Source organism: Mirounga angustirostris, unplaced genomic scaffold, assembly GCF_029215605.1.
Source record: "Mirounga angustirostris isolate CCGP_5_RB_7025 unplaced genomic scaffold, mMirAng1.0.hap1 SCAF_13, whole genome shotgun sequence".
In the NCBI taxonomy this organism is placed as follows: domain Eukaryota; kingdom Metazoa; phylum Chordata; class Mammalia; order Carnivora; family Phocidae; genus Mirounga; species Mirounga angustirostris.
In genome coordinates, this window is record NW_026991721.1 from 8,970,342 (window position 1) to 8,990,711 (window position 20,370).

The following is a 20,370-nucleotide window of genomic DNA, read 5'->3' on the forward strand; positions in this document are numbered from 1 at the left end:
GACGCGGACACCGCGGAGGTGCGGGCTCTTTAAGGCTCCTCCCCTGGGGCTGACCCAGCCCCCTGGGCCCCGGCTCTAGCTCCTCGGGGGCGGGGTTACGGGCGGCCGAGCCAATGGGAGGACGGAGTCGCTCTGGCGTTTAGGTGGGAGGGCGTGTCTCTCGGGCCGCTGTGCTCCAAAAGGCGTGGCACCGCCCTCTCGTCACCCGGGGGTGGGGTTATTTGGGGGTGACGTGGCGGCTTCTACTTTGGTCGGATTTCGGCGGCTACAGCGCTTGGGGAGGAGGCGGTGACCATCCGGGAGACTGTGGCAGTGGTGGCGGCGGCAGGCGGCAGAGAGGAGGTAGGACTCGCTCTAGGAGGGGTCTGGCCGCCGTGTCCGCTCCGGGCAGCAGCGTTCCGGGGGCGGCGACGGGGGGGGAAGGGAACCTGGGGCGAGCGGGCAAGTCCTGCCGGCCCGGCTCGGGTGAGGGAATACTTCGCCGTCCAATCAGGAAAGCCCCTGTTGAGAAAGACGTCGGCATTAGCTAGTCAGTGATTCCAGTCCTCCAGAAGGCGGTACTTGGGCGGGGGTGGGACTTCCTGTTTCAAATAAACACCCAGAGATTTTTTTCCCCCCCCTCCGCCCACCGAAGTGTGTACCCCTCAGGGGGTCCGTCACCGTTTCTCCCTTAGGAGTCGAAGGGATCCGCGGATACGAGAGGGCCTGGTTAAGGCCTGGGGCAGTTGCACAGGCCGGGCTGGGGCCTCGGGGCCACGGGACCTGCCTCTGGCCCTGCCCCCGCTTCACGGCCCCCGGCCCGCGCTCTGGCCGCCGGAGCCAAGTTGGTAGAGTCTGAGGAGCGGGACGGATCGGGCGGGAGAGCGGAGCCCTGCCCGCCGTGAGCCGGCCCCAGGATCTGCGGGTGGCTTTGGGCGCGAAAGCCCGTGCCAAGTGCAGAAGGGGCCCGAGAATTTACCGGGGGGGGGGGGGGATTTGCGGGGAAGGAGGCTGCCTGGGGAATGACACTCTCCCCTCCACAACAGTCCGAGGTTATGCGTCTCAATGATCCCGCGGAAACGCTACGGGTCTAAGAACACGGATCAGGGTGTCTACCTGGGTCTCTCAAAGACACAGGTCCTGTCCCCTGCAACTGCTGGCAGTAGCAGCAGCGACATCGCCCCTCTGCCCCCCCCAGTGACCCTGGTCCCTCCCCCTCCCAACACCATGTCCTGCCGGGATCGGACCCAGGAGTTCCTGTCTGCCTGCAAGTCCCTGCAGAGCCGTCAGGTAAGGACCAGGAGTGGGAAAGGCAGGAGTGAGCCTTACTGAAATCTGGGAGAGGCTGTGCTCCAGCACCGTTAATTGACATAATTTGGGGGGTGACCTGATGGAGAACTGATGCAGCTTGGAGGGGGCTGTAGGATCTACTGAGCAACAGGAAAGGAGTGGGTCAGTTATCTAGAGGCAAGGACCTAGACTGTTTTTTGAGAAATTCCACCAGAGGGTAGGGTTGCTACTCTTTGAAGGAATATCTCAGGATGAGAGGTGGCTGCAGTATATTTGGTTTGAATAAGGAACAGGTTCTAGAAAGAGCCTTTAGCTCAGAGACAGGCACTTTGAATTCTAGTTCCGGAATAGTCCTACCATAAGTTTGCTCTGTGGCCACAGGAAAGTTAGTCTAGTTGGGCCTCGGGTTTTTTGGGAGGTGTAGGGGTTTTTTGTTTTAAAGTAGGCTTCATGTCCAGGGTGGAGCCCAGTGCAGGGCTTGAACTCATGACCCTGAGATCAAGACCTGAACTGCGATCAAGAGTCAGAGGCTTAACCAACTGAGCCACCTAGGTGCCCCTGGGCCTCAGTTTTTACATCTATAAAATGAAAGCAGTTTTTTTGATAAGTAGTTTTTTTCAAAATTACTTTGGAGTGCTTTTTTACAAATTAGATTCCCTTGTTTTAATCCAGACATCCTGAATAGAAGTGGGACCTGAGTGACTGTAATTTTAAATATTTTTACTGCTCAGCTCTTAACAAGTGCTTTTCTGTATGATCTCCAAGAGCTTTCCGGTTATCCTCTTTGATTTCCTGATTGGAGAAATAGAATGGTAATAGTGCCTATCATTTATTTAGTGCTTACAATGTAGGAGGTATCTAACTAGAATACTTTATAGCCCTTGTGTTGTTTAATTTTGGCAACAACTATAGGAGGTGTGTAGATTGTCTCCATTTTATGCAAGAGGAAACAGATGCAGGATGGTTTAAGTCACTTGCCCCAAACCTCCCAGCTAATAAGTGGTGGAGTCAAGATTTAAACCTGGGTCTACCCGTGTTCAAATGTGAGCTCTAAGTGACTACTACTGATAAAAAAAGATCGTCTGGTGGAAGTACTAGGGAGAATTTAGTGGACACCCGAGGAACAGTGAAAGCTGGAAATGGGGAGGGGGACTAAAGTGTCACCTCTTGATGTTGCATTTCAGAATGGAATCCAGACAAACAAGCCGGCTCTGCGTGCTGTCCGGCAGCGTAGTGAATTTACCCTTATGGCCAAGTAAGTTGAGAGAAGTTACGTGGTGGGGTGCTGCAGTGTCTGGGGATCAGTAGGCTTGCCTTGGGTGGCCTTGGCTGTGAGGGAGGGCCGCGTCGGTTTTGCTGGAGCTAATGTGGGAATAGGCCCTGTCCTGCCCTTTCCCGTGGTGCTCTCACTAATGCTCGTTTCCAGGCGCATTGGGAAAGACCTCAGCAACACATTTGCCAAGCTGGAGAAGCTGACAATCTGTGAGTGTTCTTGGGGTCTTTCAGAGATGGGGCAGTGAACCAGAGAGGGCTGAGGAACCGTACTCCCTGAGCCTTGTCTTTGACCTCCCCCATCGTGGCCTCATTTGTCTCTGCAGTGGCAAAGCGCAAGTCCCTCTTCGATGATAAAGCAGTGGAAATCGAAGAGCTAACTTACATCATCAAACAGGTGAGCTGCTAGCTATCAGGAACTAGCATTCTAGTCAGATCACTTTGATGAGTTCCCGTTATCTTGGGGCCCAGAGTAAGTTTCTAGAGCCAGCCCCAGACATCTGCTCATCCATTGAGTCAGTGGACACTGATTGGTTATCAACTGTGTACAGAGCACTGCTGGGCACTTGCCTCGCAAACTTGAGGCAAGATTTCCGCCTTTGGGGCTTATTGTCTACAGGAGGTGTCCAGTCCCACAAACTCATACTTACGGTTAGGAGAAGGCAAGTGGTCTAGACCTTACGAAAAGATGAATGAGACAGTTTGGGGACACTGATTTTATAGATTTTATAGAGGGAGTGAAATCTGAACTGGTTTCAAGGCTTGCAGAGAGGCAGTGGAAGAACATTCCAGACAGAGGAAACAGTGTGCACAGTGGCCCGGCTTTTAAAAGAGAAAGTTGAAGTCTGTTCAGATGTTATTTGCTCAGGGAGGCCTGTCCTGAGCATGCTGTTTAGTACTTCAGTGCTCAGACCTGTGATCTTCCTTCCTTGCTCTATTTTCTTGTTACAGCACTTGATACTTTCTAACATTCTCTGTCATTGACTTACTTACATTTATTGGTTTTGTTTCCTCCCCTCTACCTCATCCCCCAAACCCCCAAGCAAAGAAAAAAAAGTGTAAGTGCTGTAAGAGCAGAGATTATTTTTTTTTCTTTCTGCTTGTTCCCTGATGTATCCCCAATGTCTGTAATAGTGTCTGGTATAGAGGAGGTGCTCGCTGTTTGTTGATCGGATGACTGGTCGGCAGGAGATGAGGCTGGGGGGCGCCTGGGGGGCTCAGTGGTTAAGTGTCTGCCTTCGGCTCGGGTTGTGGTCCTGGGATCGAGCCCCGCATCGGGCTCCCTGCTAAGTGGGAAGACTGCTTCTCCCTTTCCCACTCCCCCTGCTTGTGTTCCCTCTCTCGCTGTGCCTCTCTCTGTCAAATAAATAAATAAACTCTTTAAAAAAAAAAAAAAAAGAGATGAGGCTGGGAAGGTAGGTTGGTGCTGGTTGTCAAGATCATTGTGGGCCTGGGTAAGGAGCATGGAATCACTGAATGCCATAGGCTGCAAGGACAATGAGAATCTGGCTTCTAAGTCTGTCTGAAAGACCCCTGTATAGTTGTAGCAGAATCTGTACAGTTGTGATTCCTTCTTCTCCCAGCCCAGTGGCATGAGAATAAAACGTGAAGTTGAATGACCGCAGGGGGGAAAAACCAGCCCAGAGCATGGCTGAGAGGCCATGGGAGGAAGCTCTGCTGCTGTTGGTTGTGAAGGGGCGGTGACCCTGGCAGAGGCTGGGCCAGCCGTGACATGAGGCGCCATGCGGGGTGGGGGAGAGAGGACACCATGAACTATTGGGGCGCTGTTGCATAGGCTTTGAAGATCCACTGCCTGGATTCAGACAGACAAGTTCAAATCCCAAGTCCACCGCCTATGGTGTAATGTTGGGTAAGCCACCTAACTACTCTGAGCTTCAGTTCCCTAATGAATAAAAGGGGGCTAATAACAGCACCTGCCTCAGAGGGTGGTTGCGGGGATTCAGGTGTTTGTTTTTGAAGTCACATTATTGAGTGACTTACAGCTACCTGGTTCTGGGGGATTCAGCAGTGAGCAAGACAGATGTGGTACCTGCCCTGGGGAATTTCCTTCCTTCCTTCCTTCCTTCCTTCGTTATTTATTTACTTTTTTTTTTTTTTTTTTTTGAGATTGTGGGGAGGGGCAGAGAGAGGGAGAGCGAGAATCTCAAGCAGGCTCCATGCTCAGCACAGAGCCCAGTGCAGGGCTCAGTCCCAACCCCGAGATCATGACCTGAGCCAAAATCAAGAGTCGGATGCTCAACCGACTGAGCCACCCAGGCGCCCCAGGAATTTCCTTTCTGAATGGGTGAACAGACACTAGACAAGTAGATAGAAAAAACAATTTTAGGATGGTGAATCCTATTAAAGAAACAAGGGACGTGAGTTCTTCAGGGTAAGGGCTTACTGTAGATGGAGGTGATCTAGGACAGCCTGTGAGAAGTGGCATTGAGACCTGAATGGTGAAGAAAAAGCCAGTCATCCAAAGATCTGGTGGGAGCACTTTCCAGAAAGTGGGAATAGCAAAGGGAAAGGCCCTGAAGGGGGGCCACCTTAGTGCATTTGATGAACACGAAGGAGGCCAGTGTGGTTGCAGCAAGTGAGAAGGAGACTGGGAGGGGATGAGGTCAGGGAAATGGGCAGCGCCAGAGCCTAGAGAGTCTGCGTCAGCCAGGTAAGGAGTTTGGCTTGTGTTCCAAATTTAGTGGAAAGCTCTTGGGAGATTTTAAGCAGAGGGATGACATGCTCCGTTTCTGGTTCAAAAGCTCACTCTTTGCTGTGTTGAGGGTGGATTGTTGAGGGCAGGCTATAAGAGGAAGGCCATTTAGGAGGCTCTTGGCGAATGTTGAGAGAAGGTGACGATATGGTCTAGGGTAGGTTTAGTAGAAAAGGTGAGCTGGGTTCTCTGTGGGCTCCCACTAGGCTCTCTATGGATTAAGGGGGAAAGAGAGGAATTGAGGATGGCTCTCCAGTGTCTGGTCTGAGCAGCTGGTGACTGGTGGTGCCATTCACCAAAATGGAAAAGGAGAGAGAAGGGGGAACAGCTTTTGGCGGGGAATTAGGACTTGTCTTCTGTGTTAAGCGTAAGGACAAAGAAAGTTGTGAGCTGATTGGCGTGCTGTGTGGCACATGGTACACAGATACAAGGCGCTCAGGGCCTGGTAAGCGACTCCTAAGTGATTGTGTTGTGGCATAGAGATGGGTTTAGGCGGTATGAGTATGTGACTTAGAAGCTTCTAGGGGCGCCTGGGTGGCTCAGTCGTTAAGCGTCTGCCTTCGACTTGGGTCATGATCCCAGGGTCCTGGGATCAAGCCCTGCATCTTGCTCCCTGCTCAGCGGGAAGCCTGCTTCTCCCTCGCCCACTCCCCCTGCTTGTGTTCTCTGTCTCGCTGTCTCTCTCTGTCAAATAAATAAATAAAATCTTAAAAAAAAAAACAAAACAAGCTTCTAGCTTGGGCGCCTTGGTGGGAAGTAGTACCATTTTCTAAGCTAGAACTGTGGGAGAGGAGATTTTATGGGGAGAAACCGTGGAATGCAGTTTGGACGTGGTCCTCTAAAGAGGCTGCATCAGCTCCAAAGGGCCAGACCAATCAGCAGTGGATATCGTCCATGGGTCTTGAATGGTTGTGGCTGGAATGCTAACTGGGGGGACTATTGGAGGAATTCTAGAAGTTGACTAATCTAGTTTGTCTTCAGCCTGTTCCTTGAACTCACTATTCCTGACCTCTTTTCCCCCCTCCCCCCCAATCCCCTGGGCAAACTTTCTCTGCCACTCCCCGGCTACTTCCTTCGTCTCTCTTGTCTTCCCTGGCCCTTGGCAAGCCAGATCAGGGAGTGGAGGATGCCTTGGTCTGGTGTAGAAAGCCTGGCTATGCTACTTTACCTTCCCTTCTCCTGACAGCTGCATATGTGTTTTGCTGGTCAGCATGCTCTGGGTGTGAGATTTTGGCCTTCAAAGTAGTTCTGTGGCCACGTGCCTGGCCTCACAGGATGGAGTTGAGCTATAGGGTGAAGGGGGTAAACAAGTCATTTATTTAGAAATGGATGAGACCAGATTTCACCTCTTCTGTCTCTACTCAGCAGGGACTGAGCCAGAACAAAGTCTGGAGCTTGGAACGTCCCAGCAGGCCCTTCTGGTCTGACTTCGAAATACCCTCACTCCTGCTCATAGCTTCCACTCTGTCCTCCCTGCCAGAACTGTCCATGTGGGAGAGACATTGGCTGAGGACACCTTGGTTAACAGTTTTTCTGTTGGCTCTCCCTAGGACATCAATAGCCTCAACAAACAAATTGCCCAGCTTCAGGATTTCGTGAGGGCCAAGGGCAGCCAGAGCGGCCGGCACCTGCAAACTCATTCCAACACCATCGTGGTCTCCCTGCAGGTGGGGGAACCTGGGATCAGTGGAGGGGGACGCAGAAGGGAGAAAGGTGTTGTCTTCTCTGGCTGACCCTTTCTCCTTTTTTTCTAGTCAAAACTGGCCTCGATGTCCAATGACTTCAAATCAGTTTTAGAAGTGAGGACAGAGGTAAGAAGAATCTGTGTGAGGAGGAGTAGGAACCGGGGTAAGGGTCCAAGGGGGAAATGGGGAAGGAACAAGTGGAGGGGTGAGGATAACAGCATCCTAGGCCAACAGGAGGGTCTCTCTCTCTCTCTAACATGCCTGCTTCCCAGAGGCCTCAGGAGCTTTGCATTTCTTCCCCAATCCCAGAACCTGAAGCAGCAGAGGAACCGGCGGGACCAGTTCTCCCGAGCACCCGTGTCAGCCCTGCCTCTGGCCCCCAACCACCTGGGTAAGTCAACGGCAATGTGGGGAGTCCTGAGGGCTAAGACTCGGTTACTTGGGCTGTGATGGCATTCTCTAACCCTGTGAGGGCAGGGCTCACTTAGGAGAATGGACAGGCCAGGGAGACGCCAGGATTTCTCTCTCAGAGGTCAAGCCCGATCGCTGGCATTCATGATCCGCACTTAGTCTTCCACATTCTCAACTGTCGGGGCTGAATTCAGTCATGTGCAGTAGAATGACTGTTTCTAATATTTTTATTATTCGTTCACATTCTCTCATTTAATTTTCACCACCGCCCTCTGAGAAAGCCATTATTATTATGCCTTATTTAAAGGGGAGGAAACTGAGGCCCAGAGAGGTTAAATGACTTGTCCAGGGTCACAAGGCTAGTAAGTGCCAGAGCTGGAACTCAAACTCAGAGCACGTGGGCTTTGAACCTGCTTTCAAGTAGGAAGAATGCCTTTTCTTTCTTTCCCCAGGGGGCAGTGCTGTGGTTTTGGGGGCGGAGTCCCGTGCCTCTGGGGATGTGGCCATTGACATGATGGACTCTCGGACCAGCCAGCAGCTGCAGCTCATTGATGAGCAGGTACCTGGGCTCTGAACCGGGGAGGAGATGCTCCTCTGTTACCCCCAGTGGGCGGCTAGCAAGTGTTTGAAATGTGCCTTGAGTAGAGTGGCAAGCTAGGAGGGTCCTAAAGAGGCAGGCCCTCGCCTGAGGAAGCTCCTTGTGCTCACGTGCACTCTCTCTCCTCTGAAGGATTCCTACATCCAGAGCCGGGCAGACACTATGCAGAACATCGAGTCCACAATTGTCGAGCTGGGCTCCATCTTTCAGCAACTGGCACACATGGTTAAGGAGCAGGAAGAAACCATTCAGAGGTGAGACTCTCTTTCACCCCAGATAGAAGAGCCTTCTCTTCCCTGTGGGGTGGCATCCTAAAGGTCCCCAGGGACAGCTTGATGCCCTTTGGAAGAGTAGAGTGAATCTGGCCTACCCACAGGATTCATTCAACAAGTGTTTATGGAGCGCCTGTTTCTTGTCAGGCGCTGTTCTAGGTGCTGGTGATACAGCAGTGAGTATAACAGTGAAGTCTCTCTAGTGTAGGTGTGGAATTCAGGAGCATGGGTGAGGATAGCTGTTCAAAAGAGTTGACAAGAAATTTCCTAGTAATGATAAGGTCTATGTGGAGAATTACAGTGGCACGATGTGTTAAGAAAGGGACTGAGTAGTTCTATCAGTGGACTCCCGACGCTTCTTCCGTAGTTTCGGCTATTGTAGATAATGCTGCAGTGAACATAGGGGTGCATATATCTTTCTGAGTTTGTGTTTTCTTTTCCTTTGGTTAAATGCCCAGAAGTGGAATTACTGGATCATGTGGTAGTTCTATTTTTAATTTTTTGAGGAACCTCCATACTGTTTCCCAGAGTCGCTGTATTAGTTTGCATTCCCACCAACGGTGCGCGAAGGTTCCTTTTCTCCACATCCTCACCAGCACCTGTTGTTTCTTTTTTTAAATGCTAGCTATTCTGACAGGTATGAGGTGATATTTCATTGTAGTTTCGATTTGTATTTCCCTTATGATGAGTGGTGTTGAGCATCTTTTCATGTGCTTCTTGGCCATGTGGATTTCTTCTTTGGAAAAGCGTCTATTCAGACCTTCTGCCCATTTTTTAATTAGTTTATTTTATTTATTTATTTATTTGCTGTTGGGTTATATGAGGTTTGGATATTCACCCCGTATCGGATAAATGATTTGCAAACTTCTCTCCTTTTCAGTAGGCGAGAACTTTGATAGTTTTCTTCTCTGTGCAAAAGCTTTTTAGTTTGATGTACTCCCATTTGTTATTTTTGCTTTTGTTGCTCTTGCCTATGGAATCAGGTCCAAAAAATATTGCTAAGTGATGTCAAGGAGCCTGCCACCTGTGTTCTCTTATAGAGTTTTTATGGTTTCAGGTCTTACATTCAAGTCTTTCATCCATTGTGAGTTCATTTTCATGTGTGGTGAAAGCAATCAGTCCAGTTTCGTTCTCTACTTGTAGCCGTCCCGTTTCCCCAACACCGTTTGTTGGCGAGCTGTCTTGCCCATTTATATCCTTGCCTCCTTTGTTGTAGATTAATTGATCATACATGCGAGAGTTTATGGCTGGGCTCGCTCTTCTGTTCCATTGATCCGTGTGTCTGTGATCTGTGTGTCTGATTGGTGTGCCAGTAGCATGCTATTTTTTGGGTTTTTTTTTAAGATTTTATTTAATTTTTTTTTTTTTTTAAGATTTTATTTATTTATTTGAGAGAGAGAGAATGAGAGACAGAGAGCAGGAGAGGGAGGAGGGTCAGAGGGAGAAGCAGACTCCCTGCTGAGCAGGGAGCCCGATGTGGGACTCGATCCCGGGACTCCAGGATCATGACCTGAGCCGAAGGCAGTCGCTTAACCAACTGAGCCACCCAGGCGCCCTAAAGATTTTATTTATTTATTCATGAGAGAGAGAGAGAGAGAGGTAGAGGGAGAAGCAGGCTCCCTGCGGAGCGGGGAGCCCGATGCGGGACTCGATCCCAGGACCCTGGGATCATGACCTGAGCTGAAGGCAGACGCTTAACTGACTGAGCCACAACATCAAAGCATGCTGTTTTGATGACTGTAGTTACATAGTATAGTTTGAAATCAGGGAGTGTGGTACCTCCAGCTTTGTTCTTTCTCGAGATTGCTGTGGCTACTAAGGGCTTTGAGTCCATAAAAATAGTGTACTTTTTTTTTTTTAAGATTTTATTTATTTATTTGAGAGAAAGAATGAGAGACAGAGAGCATGAGAGGGAAGAGGGTCAGAGGGAGAAGCAGACCCCCCACTGAGCAGGGAGCCTGATGTGGGACTTGATCCCGGGACTCCAGGATCATGACCTGAGCTGAAGGCAGTCACTTAACCAACTGAACCACCCAGGCGCCCCAATAGTGTACTTTTTAATAAGGTTGGATTTAGGCTTACCATTTTACTGTTTGCTTTCTCTTTCTTTTTCGTGTTTTTTGTCCCTTTTTTCCTCTTTCCCTATCTTCTTTTGAACAACTGAAATTTTTTTCAAAATTCCACCAAAAAAATTTTTATTGGTATTTTAGTTATATGTCATTGCCTTTTTTTTTTTTTAAGTGGCTGATCTAGGGATTACAGCGGGCATCATTGGCTCTCACAGCCTACTTTATATAAAGTGCAGGAACTTTAGGGGGTGCCTGAGTGGCTCAGTCAGTTGGAGTCTGACTCTTGATTTCAGACCAAGTCATGATCCTCAGGATCATGAGATCCAGTCCTGTGTTGGGCTCCATGCTGAGTTTGGAGCCTGCTTGAGATTCTCTCTCTCCCCCTCTCTCTGCCCCTCCCCCCTGCTTGTGCGCATGTGCGTGCTTACATGCGTGCACTCTCTCTCTCAAAAAAATAAAAAACCAAAAAATAAAATGTAAGAACTGTGCAACTCTGTCATGTAGCCTTTATGCTCTAATTGTCCTATCTGTTGCACCTTACATACCTTTGAAATCCCATAATCCAGTATTACATAATTTTTATTTTACAGAAATTAAGGAGAAAAAATTGTCTTTCATATTTACTTCTATGTTTACGATTTCCTTTTTTTTTTTTCTTCCAAATTATTATCTAAATTCTAGTTAGTGGAGCCCCTGGGTAGCTCAGTCAGTTAAGCGTCTGCCTTCAGCTCGGGTCATGATCCCGGGTCCTGGGATTGAACCCCGCATTGGGTTCCCTGCTCAGCGGAGTCATTTTCACCTTTTCCCTCAGCCGCTACCCCTGCTTGTGCTCTCTCTCTAATGAATAAATAAAGATTTATTTATTTCGGGGAGGGGGTGGGACAGAAGGAAGGGAGAGCAGCAGACTCCCTGCTGAGCATGGAGCTGAAGGAGCCCAACATGGGACTCTATCCCAGGACCCAGAAGATTATAACCTGAGCTGAAATCAAGAGTCAGCAGCTTATCTGACTGAGCCAGCCAGGCACCCCAGTTCTGTTGTTTTACTTTCCTTTTATCTGAACATTTCTTTATTTCACTTTCATTCTCTCTTTCTCTTTTTTGTTTTGTGTGTGTGTAAGATTTAATTTATTTGAGAGAGAGAGAGAGAGAGCATGAGTGGTGGGGAGGGGCAGAGGGAGAGGGAGAAGCAGACTCCCAGTTGAGCAGGGAGACCCAAGTGGGGCTCGATCCCAGAAGCCTGAGATCATGACCTGAGCCAAAGGCAGACGCTTAACCAACTGAGCCACCCAGGTGCGTGCCCCCCCTTATGTTTTTAAGTAGACCCTATGCCCAACATGGGGCCTGAACTCGCAACCCTTAGATCAAGAGCTGCACACTTTACCTACTGAGCCAGGTGCCCCCTTCATTCTTGAAGGATGTTTTCCCTGGATATAGAATTCTGGGTTTATAGTTTCACTCTTTAGGCACTTTAGATGTATCACTCTACTGTCTTGGTCTTTCTCATTCTTAATGAGAAGGCGGTGGTAACTTTAATTGTGTATGTAATGTGTTTTTCTCTGGCTGCTTTTCAGGTTTTTGTTTTATTTTGTTTTGTTTGTCTTCGGTTTTCAGCCTTTGACTATTTCAGCAGTCTCCAAATGTCATTTTCTTTGAACTTCTCTTTTTTGGGATTCTCTGAGCTTCTTGAATCTGTACGTTTATGTCTTTCACAAGTTTAGGAAACGTTTGGCCATTATTTACTCAGACTGTGCCCAATTCCTCAGACTGTTTCAGTGTTCTCAGTTTGGTAAGAGGGAGGGCCAGTAGCGGAGAGAGGGGGAGGAGATGTGAGAGGGGGAGGAATCCACACGGCTGCGCGTTCCTGCCCACTTGCTCTTAGGCCTTAGATCGGCAACATCCGATCTTGGTTGATCTTTATTTCCCACAGCACCTCTGAGTGCTTTCACCCTAGGTTATTGATCATGTGAGATGGGGTGAACACCTATATTTGCATAAAGCACGTTTCCCAGTACCAGCCCATTAAGCGTCCTCACCTATTTAATTGGGCAAGGTAAAGAAGATAGGCCCTGGCCTCACACTTGGAGATCCTGATTCCATAGATAATGAGTGGACTGGACCTCCAGGAATTTCCATTTTATATAAGCTCATAGGGGGTTCTCATGAGCATCCAAGTTTGAGAACCACTAGTTAACAGGATGTTTGTTTGTTTATTTATTCATTAACTATGGTATCAGCCATTTATAAGGTGCTATGAGTCTAGCCATCTTGGTCCTGGAATCAAGAGACTTCAAAAGACTGATTCTTAACCTGGTTCAACTGAGACCTAGGGACCTCCTTACTGGGTTGTTCCATAAACACTGTAGCTCCTCAGGCTGTGATGTATTTTGAATATTAGAATATCATTATAGATTCAGTGAAACAGAATTATAAAAGATATTTGGGTTTGGGACGCCTGGGTGGCTTAGTCAGTTGGGCATCTGCCTTCGGCTCGGGTCCTGGGATCAAGTACCGTGTGGGGCTCCTTGCTCAGCGGGGAGCGTGCTTCTCCCTCTGCCTGTAGCTCCCCCTGCTTGTGCTCGCTTTCTCTCTCTCTGTCTGATGGATAAATGTAAAGTCTTAAAAAAAAAAAAAAAGATATTTGGGTTCTTTCTCCATTGCATATGTGTTTTATTTACTTATTTATTTATTTTAAAGATTTTATTTATTTATTTGACAGAGAGAGAGAGATAGCGAGAGCAGGAACACAAGCAGAGGGAGTGGGAGAGGGAGACGCAGGCTCTCCGCGGAGCAGGGAGCCCGATGCGGGGCTCGATCCCAGGACCCTGGGATCATAACCTGAGCCGAAGGCAGACGCTTAACAACTGAGCTACCCAGGTGCCCCACATATGTGTTTTAAATAGTTAACATTAGGGACGCCTGGGTGGCTCAGTCGGTTAAGCGTCTGCCTTCGGTCCAGGTCATGATCTCAGGGTCCTGGGATCGAGCCCCACATTAAGCTTCCCGCTCAGTGGTGAGTCTGCTCCCTCTTCCTCTCTCTCTGTTCTCTCTCTCACTCTCAAATAAATAAAATCTTAAAAAAATATAGTTAACATTATATGCATTTGCATGCAACTTTATATTCTAGCCTTCCTTGAAAGAGCGTCTGAAGTATCTTTCAGTGTTAGTCTTCATTTGTTCATTGGTTTAGCAAACATTTGTTGCTGCTGTGAGCTAGTCCTGCTGGATCTGGGGATAGGAAAGTGAAAGACCATTCCAGTCTTTGTGAAGCTCATGTCTAGTAGGAGAGACATACACTGAGTTACAGTTCAGTATGGTAAGGGCAGGAAGAGAAGGAGGTAAGGGAACTCAGACCAGGTACCTCTCCTAGAAATAAAAGATACCAAGCCAAGTTCTGAGGAGGAATGCCAGCCAAAGAAAGGGAAAGGAAAGGCCAATCTACGTTGGTGGAAAACCAGCTGAGAAATGAGAAAGGGCTTGGGTGGCTTCCAGGAATGCAGAATTACTGCACATGGCAGGGGGAGTGGTGAGGGAGGAAGCTGGAGAGGCAGGGCCAGATCACAAAGGACCTGTGTGCTGTAGCAAGAAGTTCATTCTCGGAGAGAACACAGGGAGAAGTAGATGGATGCTGGGGGTGAGGGGAATGAGCTTTGTTCTGGACATGCTGACAGACTCAATGGGACCTCCAAGTGGCATTTGATGTGTGGTCTGAAGCTCAGCAGAGAGGGCTGGGCTGGAGATAAGAACTTGGGGGAGTCAGTGGCCTCCTGGTGAAACCGTGGACATAGACGAGACCATCCAGAGACAGTGGGTAAAGTGAGAAAAAGGATAGGACAGATCCCCATGGGTCCAGGAATATGGGGAGAAGGGAAGGATTTGTCCAGGAGGCGGAGGAGGACGGCTAAGGAAGATGAGAAAAGAAAGCGGAGAGAAATGTGTCCTTAGAAGCTGAGGCGGTGGGGGTTTTGGGAAGAAAGGAGTGGTTATTTCTCAGTGCCCCCTGAAAAAGGAAGTGTGAGGCAAGGCTCCAGGGTGTTCAGGGGGCGGCAGGGCTGGAATTAATTGGATCAGTGCAGCAACTTCAGTTGAATGGTTCAGAAGCAATTTTACAGAGGATTGGAAACACAAAAGGGAAATAACAAAAGAGAGAAAAGTTGTGGGCAACTATATGTACAAGAAAGTGAGATTTTGAAAGGATGAAATTATTATTGTATTTATTTTTTTAGAAGATCCTATTTATTTGAGAGAGCGTGTGCACATGAGGGAGGGAGGGGCAGAGGGAGAGGGACATAGACTCCCCACTGAGTAGGCACCCCCCCCACCCCCAAGGATGAAATTTTTTAAATAGACCTTCTGTTTGCTTCCTGCATGCCAGTGGATTGAAATTTGAGCACCCTCTTTAGAAACCACTGATTTAGTCCAAAGTTCTTCAGTATGTAGATTCCTGGGCCCCATCCTAGACTTTCTGAATAGGAGACATGAGAATTTGCATTTTGGGGATGCTCAACAGGTGATTCTTATTTTTTCTAAGGTATGAAAACTGCTGATCTGTTACTCCTTCATTTCCGTTTGCACCCCAATTTGTAAATTACAAAATTTCTAACTAGAAAAGTTGAGAGGGGGACACCTGGGTGGCTCAGTTGGTTAAGCGACTGGCTTCAGCTCGGGTCATGATCCTGGGGTCCTGGGATCAAGCCCCACATCAGGCTCCCTGCTCAGCGGGGAGCTTGCTTCTCCCTCTCCCTCTGCCCCTCCCCTTGTGCCTGTGCTCTCTTGCTGTCAAATAAAATCTTAAAAAAAAAAAAATTTTTTTAGAAAAGTTGAGAGGATCGTACAAATGAACAACTATGTTCCTTTCACCCAGATTTGCCCACTTAATATTTTCTCACATTGGCTTTCCCTCTTTTTTTTTCCTCTGAACCATCTGAAAGTGCAAAGATCATGACATTTTTATCCCTAAAGACTTCAGCACGCACCTGCCCAGAATTGGTATTCTCCTGAACAGCCACGATGCCATTATCATACCTAAGAAAACAAACAATTCTCTGTCATTACCCGGTACTTAGTCCATACTGAAATTTCCCCAGCTGTTCCAAAAAAAGTGCTTTTAGCTTTTTTCCTTGAATTTAAGGCCCAGGCAGTAGTCACACGTGGCATTTGTTATGTCTCTAAATCTGCCTTCTGTTTTGCTTCTCGTGACATTGACTTTTCTTCGAAGAGGCCAGTGCCTCTTGTAGAAAGTCCTGCATGTGTATTTGTCCAGTGTTTCTTTGTCATCAGATCTAGGTTGTAGATTGTTGGCCAGCTACATAGGTGATTATTATCAGTAGGCACTTGATGAGGTTATCCTTTTATTGGTGATGCCAAGTTTGGTCACTTGTTTAATGTGACCATACAACTAAGTCATCTATGGAGTGACACTTCAAGTCCATGTGAACGTCAAGCTCCTTAGACCCGTGATGGTCCTTGCCTGATTCATTCGTGACTTTGTGTGTGGCCAAGTGGCAGTTTTCTATTTCATCCCTTCTACATTTATTAGCTGGCATCCTTCTGTAAAGCAGGAACCTTCTCTCTTTAAACATTACTAGGAATAGGGGCGCCTGGGTGGCTCAGTCGGTTAAATGTCTGCCTTTGGCTCAGGTCATGATCCCAGGGCCCTGGGATCGAGCCCTGCATCGGGCTCCCTGCTCAGCAGAAGGCCTCCTTCTCCCTCTTCCACTCCCCCTGCTTGTGTTCCCTCTCTTGCTGTGTCTCTCTCTGTCAAATAAATAAATAAAATCGTTAAAAAAAAAAAAATTACTAGGAATAACGGATTTCTTTTTCATATCCGATGTATTATAATCCATTACCATCATTGTTTTTCATTACAGTCAGATTTCCTAAACCTGGCCACATGGAGCTCCTTTTTTTTTTTTTTAAGATTTATTTATTTATTTGAGAGAGAGAGTTCACGCATGCATGCACGTGCAGGGGTGGTGAGAGGGGCTGAGAGGGAGGGAGAGGGACAGGCAGACTCTAAGCTGAGTGGGGAGCCTGATTCAGGACTCAGTCTCACAACCCTGAGATCATGACCTGAACAGAAGTCAGGAGTCGGACACTTAACCGACTGCGCTGTCTAAGCACCCTGAGACTCCAGCTTCTTCTTTTTTTTTTTTAAGATTTTATTTATTTATTTATTTGAGAGAGAGAGAGAAACAGCATGAGAGGGGATAGGGTCAGAGGGAGAAGCAGGCTCCCCGACGAGCCAGGAGCCCGATGTGGGACTTGATCCAGGGACTCCGGGATCATGACCTGAGCCGAAGGCAGTCGCTTAACCAACTGAGCCACCCAGGCGCCCCTTCTTTTTTTTTTTTTTTAAAGATTTTATTTGAGAGAGAGAACGAGCATGAGGAGGGGGGAGAGGCAGAGGGAGAAAGAAAGGGAGAAGCAGACTATCCACTGAGCAGGGAGCTCGATGTGGGGGCTTGATCCCAGGACTCTGGGATCATGACCTGAGCCGAAGGCAGATGCTTAACCGACTAAGCCCCCCAGGCACCCGGAGACTCCAGCTTCTTAATGCTTGTTTCCTTCCCTCTATAATTTTACTTTCTCTCCATAAGACATTCCTTCATCCTCTTCACCGTGCTTTTTCCCTGTTTTCTTCAGCTTCTCCTTTCCAAGCCACATTTTCTGCCCCCCCCCCCGTTCTGTCTTCTGCTCCGCACTATTATGAGTGTCCCACGGATCCCTAATCCACCCCCCCGCCCTGAGTTCCCTCCTTTTAGTTTTCATTCATGGACTCTCATTTAAAATCTTTCTTATGCCAGACTGCATTTACTGTGTATCTGTTTTTGTTAAGCAAAGCCATTCATGATTGCTGAGATGGGCTTTCTTGGGTATGAAATGACAGTTGCACCCACACTGAGAAATGAAATTACAGCCCAAAGGAAGGAAACCTGATACTTTAGTTAGCCACTCTGACACAAATAGGGAATCATGTACAGTCCAGGCTCCTGTGGTTGAAAAATTTTTTAAGTGTATTTACTTATTTAATCTCTATACCTAATGTGGGGCTCGAACTCATGACCCTGAGATCAAGAGTCGCATGCTCTTCCATTTTTTTTTGTAAAGATTTATTTATTTGGGGTGCTTAGGTGGCTCAGTTGGTTAAGCATCTGACTCTTCAGCTCAGGTCATGATCTCCTGTTGTGAGATGAAGCCCGGCATCAGGCTTCATGCTCAGTGGGGAGTCTGCTTCAGATTCTCTCTTTCCTCTCCCTGACCCCCTCCCCGGTCTCTCTAAAATAAATAAATAAAATCTTTTTTTTAAATTAATTAATTAATTTATTTGACAGAGAGAGAGACCCAGCAAGAGAGGGAACACAAGCAGGGGGAGTGGTAGAGGGACAAGCAGGTTTCCCCCCAAGCAGGGAGCCCAATGCGGGGATCCTGGGATCATGACCCGAGCCGAAGGCAGACGCTAAACGACTGAGCCACCCAGGCGCCCCATAAATAAAATCTTAAAAAAAAAAAAAAAAGATTTATTCATGAGAGAGGATGCGAGCAGGTGGAGGGGCAGAGGGAGAGAGAAAGAGTCCCAGCAGACACCCCACCAAGCGTGGGGCCTGACCCAGGGCTCAACCCCAGGACCTGGAGATCATGACCTGATCCACAACCAAGAGTCGGAAGCTCAGCTGACTGAGTCATCCAGGTGCCCCAAGAGTGGCATGCTCTTCTGACTGAACCAGCCAGGTGCCCCTGGGCTCCTGTATTTGGACAGAGAGTAGTTCACAGGCCTCATGACAAACTTCTGAGGACCTGGGGCTTGCAGCCACTGGTCCAGGCTTTCCTTTCCTGTTCCAGCTGGATTACCAGGCTCCCAGCTTTTCTGTCCTCACAGCTCACCGTGGTCTCTGCTCCCAGGGCCTCCCTTTGCAAAGACCAGGATTTGTATTGGGTTTTCAGGATTGCATATGCAGGGTGGCCGGGAAATGTTTTATTTTCCTCAGGAGTCTCTCAAGAGATGGCCCTTTCTTTTTCTTTCTTTTTTTTTTTTTTTAAGATTTTATTTATTTATTTGACAGAGAGAGAGAGACCGTGAGAAAGGGAACACAGCAGGGGAGTGGGAGAGGGAGAAGCAGGCCTCCCGCTGAGCAGGGAGCCCAGTGTGGGGCTCGATCCCAGGACCCTGAGATCATGACCTGAGCCGAAGGCAGATGCTTAACGACTGAGCCACCCAGGCGCCCCGAGATGGCCCCTTCTTTGAGGACTTCTCTGTACCCTGGAGAGACTTTTTTTTTTTTTTAAAGATTTTATCTATTTATTTGAGAGAGAGAGAATGAAAGATAGCACGAGAGGGAAGAGGGTCAGAGGGAGAAGCAGACTCCCCGCTGAGCAGGGAGCCCGACGTGGGACTCGATCCTGGGACTCCAGGATCATGACCCGAGCTGAAGGCAGTCGCTCAACCAAGCCACCCAGGCGCCTGAGACATGTTTTCTTTTTTTTGTTTTTTAAGATTTTATTTATTTATTCATTAGAGACAGAGAGAGGCAGAGGGAGAAGCAGGCTCCCAAGGAGCAGGGAGCCCGATGCGGGACTCAATCCCAGGACCCTGAGATCATGACCTGAGCCGAAGGCAGACGCTTAACCATCTGAGCCACCCAGGCGCCCCCCGAGACATGTTTTCTTAATTGTAGGGTTTTTCTTATCTCCTGACTTCCTGTCCATATCATTAAGTTTTTCTTCCTGTCTCACTCAGTACTGGGATTTTCCTGACTGTAATGGTCTGTGAGCGTTTTCTCCCGTATTACAAATGCAATATTATGTATTAGACAAAAATCAATAAAGATGAGCAAAAAATTATAATAGCTAACATTCTGGGGGCTCTTAGTGTGGGTTGGCAACGCACTTTGTGTTTGTTAACTCATTTGAGAGGCCGACAACAACCAGAGATGTAGGGTTGGGGTTATCCTCATTTTCCCTCCTTTGCAGTTGAAGAAAGTGAGTCTGGAGGTTAAATGACTGGCTCAGAATCACAAGCTGATAAGTTGCAGAGCTGATCTTCAAACCAGAGCCAAGACTTGTTTGTGTTACCCTTCCAGAGCTTTTCCTATATACAAGCATATATACACAAAAATGGGATCGTATTGTATGTAAAATACTTTTTATTCCCATATATTGTGACCATCTTTCCATGTTGGTAAATCTCCTTCAACAGCATTCTCTTTAATCCAGTGTTCTTCTGTTTCCTCTTCTTTCGGCCCTATACCCAGGATCGACGAGAACGTGCTGGGAGCCCAGCTGGATGTTGAGGCCGCCCATTCAGAGATCCTCAAGTACTTCCAGTCGGTCACCTCGAACCGGTGGCTCATGGTCAAAATCTTCCTCATCCTCATTGTCTTCTTCATCATCTTTGTGGTCTTCCTTGCCTGAACCCTCTCCACTCTGAGGCACTCCGTGGGGGTTCGGAACCCCTTTGGGAGGGCAGGTGGCCAGTGTTGCCACTGAGCCTGTGCAGGGTGCTTGGGAGAAAGGCCCTGTTTCCCTGGAACTGCTGAGAATGGCCACTGCCCCTGACCCCTGACCCTTTGCCTCTGGCCACCCTGTCCTCCCCTCACCGCCCTCAGGCCCTCGAAACACACACGGTTCTGGATTTGTACTCTGCTGCGAGGTGGCTGGAAGGGAGCAGAAGCCACTTGGGGGGCAGTGGGGGAGGTTGTCTCCACTAGGTAGGAGATTTTTAGAAACTCCCCAGCCTTTTCCAAAGGAAACTTTGGCAGCAAGGGGAGATGATGCCCTTTCCCACCTTCCTGAGAGTGAGGAGAGGAAGTGAAATTGCTCCCCCCAGCCCCCCCCCCGGGACCAACTTTCCCATCTGGGTTAGAATTTGACCTCTTTCTTCTTCCTCTCTCCACCACGTGAAGCAGGGGGGGGGGCCCTGAGCCCCTCGGCTGCCTGCACAACCCCAACTTTGGCTGCTGGTGACTCTCAATCTGCCAAATGCGCTGCAGCCCGTTTTCTCCCAATTACAGCAAGACTGTCAGCCTCGCTAGCCATGTCGTCATTTCTGGGTGGGAGCGTCGAAGGGCCTTCACAGCCAGTGGAG

The 20,370-nt window shown here is 48.5% G+C and overlaps 1 protein-coding gene across 4 annotated transcripts; it reads left to right on the forward strand.

The window, feature by feature from the left end:
* The first annotated feature begins 195 nt into the window (after positions 1 to 195).
* STX5 (syntaxin 5) lies at positions 196 to 20,316 on the forward strand. 4 transcript variants are annotated; one of them, XM_064576288.1, is made up of 11 exons: positions 196 to 342; positions 1,026 to 1,269; positions 2,454 to 2,524; positions 2,696 to 2,751; positions 2,868 to 2,938; positions 6,805 to 6,921; positions 7,009 to 7,065; positions 7,249 to 7,330; positions 7,803 to 7,909; positions 8,081 to 8,202; positions 19,500 to 20,316. In XM_064576288.1, exons 2-11 carry the CDS (start codon positions 1,045 to 1,047, stop codon positions 19,711 to 19,713), a joined length of 1,122 nt encoding a protein of 373 aa, XP_064432358.1. In that variant the 5' UTR covers positions 196 to 342; positions 1,026 to 1,044; the 3' UTR covers positions 19,714 to 20,316. The 4 variants fall into 4 exon arrangements, with proteins under 4 accessions (XP_064432358.1, XP_045749430.1, XP_064432360.1 ...); XM_045893474.3 differs by having other exon boundaries at positions 198 to 342; positions 19,538 to 20,316; XM_064576290.1 differs by having other exon boundaries at positions 218 to 342; positions 1,178 to 1,269.
* Positions 20,317 to 20,370: the final 54 nt, after the last annotated feature.